The sequence below is a fragment of the Penaeus chinensis genome, chromosome 42 (genome assembly GCF_019202785.1).
Source record: "Penaeus chinensis breed Huanghai No. 1 chromosome 42, ASM1920278v2, whole genome shotgun sequence".
NCBI classification, from domain to species: domain Eukaryota; kingdom Metazoa; phylum Arthropoda; class Malacostraca; order Decapoda; family Penaeidae; genus Penaeus; species Penaeus chinensis.
In genome coordinates this window covers 19,645,860-19,647,773 of record NC_061860.1, presented here as the reverse complement: position 1 = coordinate 19,647,773, position 1,914 = coordinate 19,645,860, and the positions used below count along the sequence as shown (strand labels likewise).

Sequence of the window (1,914 nt, the reverse complement as noted above, 5' to 3'; positions counted from 1 at the left end):
ATACTCTTCATGCCTGCTCGCTGTAGTATCTCCACGTCTGGGATTTTGTCCTGCCAGCGGATGTGAAGAATGCGTCGTAGACATCTGAGGTGGAAGCTGTGGAGTCTCTTCTCATGCCTTGCGTAGGGGGTCCATGCTTCGCTGCTGTAGAGGAGGCTGCTGAGCGCACAGGCTTGGTAGACATGCAGTTTAGTCTTTTCTGTAAGACTGGAGTTGTTCCAAACTCTCTGGTACAGTTTCGACATAACTGCTGTGGCCTTGGCGATCCTGCTGCTGACTTCTGTTTCCAGTGTGTGTCAGCTTGAGATCGAGGACCCAAGGTAGGTGAAGTTTCCCACAGCTTCCAGCACGTGCCCATCGATGGTGATGGTTGGGGGATAGTCTGTGCCCTGCGCCATGACGCTCGTCTTCTTCAGGCTGATGGTGAGCCCAAACTCCTTGCAGGCGGCGGAGAATCGACTGACAAGCTGCTGCGAGGCTAGGGCTGCATCATCTGCGAAGAGCATCTCGCGAATGGGCACCTCTCTCACTTTGGTCTTGGCACGGAGAGGGGCAATGTTGAGGAGTTTGCCATCGTCTCTGGTGTGGATGCACACCCCTTCGCTGCAGTCCTTGAAGGAGTACTGAAGGAGCATGGAGAAGAAGATGACAAAAAGTGTCAGCGCAAGGACACAGCCCTGCTTTACACCACTACTGACAGGAAAGACCCTGGACGTGACACCGTTAAAGCACACTGTGCTGTGCATGTTGTAGTGGAATGACGTGACGACAGCAAGCAGGTGTGGGGGACAGCCGATCTTCTTAAGGAGCTGGAAGAGTCCGCTCTTGCTGACCATGTCGAACGCCTTTGTTAGATCAATGAAGGCAAGGTAGAGAGGCATCTGCTGTTCCTGGCACTTCTCTTGGAGCTGGCGCAGGGAGAATACCATGTCTATTGTTGACCGGCCTGCACAGAAGCCACACTGGGACTCAGGGTAGACACGGGAGGCGAGGGTCTGTTTTTGTACAGGGTGACGATGTTTGCATCACGCATGTCCAGAGGGATGTGTCCTTTCTCCCAACATTTGCAGAGAAGGGTGTGCAGGGGCTTGAGTAGTGCAGGTTTCCCACTCTTTAGGACCTCTGCTGGAATGCTGTCAATCCCTGGGGCCTTTCCGCTTGAGAGATTGCTGATGGCTTTGCTGAGCTCCTCCTTTGTGGGCAGTGCATCAAGCTCCTCCATCACAGGCAGGTCGGGGGTGTCGGCAAGGGCAGCATCAGTGACAACATTCTGCGTGGCATACAGCTCCAGGTAGTGCTCAACCCATCGTTCTAGCTGCTTGCCTTGGTCGGTGATCACGTCGCCTGTCTTGGTCTTGAGGGGGGCGGACTTACTGGGCGCTGGACCTGTCGCCTTCTTGGTGCCCTTGTACATCCCTCTTGCATCTCCTACGTCTGCAGCAAGCTGTATTCTACTGCAGAGATTCAACCAGTAGGTGTTTGCGCAGTGACGAGCTGTCTGCTGGGATGTTTTCCTGGCAACCCTGAGTGCAGTAAGCGTGGTGGGGTTTGGAGCATTCTTGTAGGCCAGAAGGGTCTTCCTCTTAGCCTCAACCACAGGCTCCATCCTGTCCCAGTGAGCCTCAAACCAGTCAGCATTTTTGTGTTCCTTCTTTCCGTAAGCGGAGATGGCTGCACTGTAGATCGAGTCCCGCAGGTGGGACCAGATGGGGTCTGTGGTGTCGTCTTCAGACATCTCCCTTGCTAGGGTCACGTTGAGAAGGTTTTGGAAGCCCTGCATCTTAAGGGGGTTTCTGGCATTGCAGGTGTTGACGCATGGCCGTCCGCTCTTCTTGCTGTGGTGTATCTTTCTCGGGGTAATGCGCACCTTACTGGCGACGAGGGAATGGTCAGTGTCGCAGTCAGCACTGTGGT

General features: G+C 54.5%; 1 protein-coding gene across 1 annotated transcript in view; it reads right to left on the bottom strand.

Moving 5' to 3' along the window:
• Positions 1–931: 931 nt before the first annotated feature.
• Positions 932–1,914, bottom strand: part of LOC125047940 — a 1,674-nt gene continuing 691 nt past the window's right edge. The window contains exon 2 of the mRNA XM_047646487.1: positions 932–1,914. This exon is cut by the window's right edge and continues 248 nt beyond it. Within this exon, the coding sequence (XP_047502443.1) occupies positions 932–1,914 (983 nt within the window).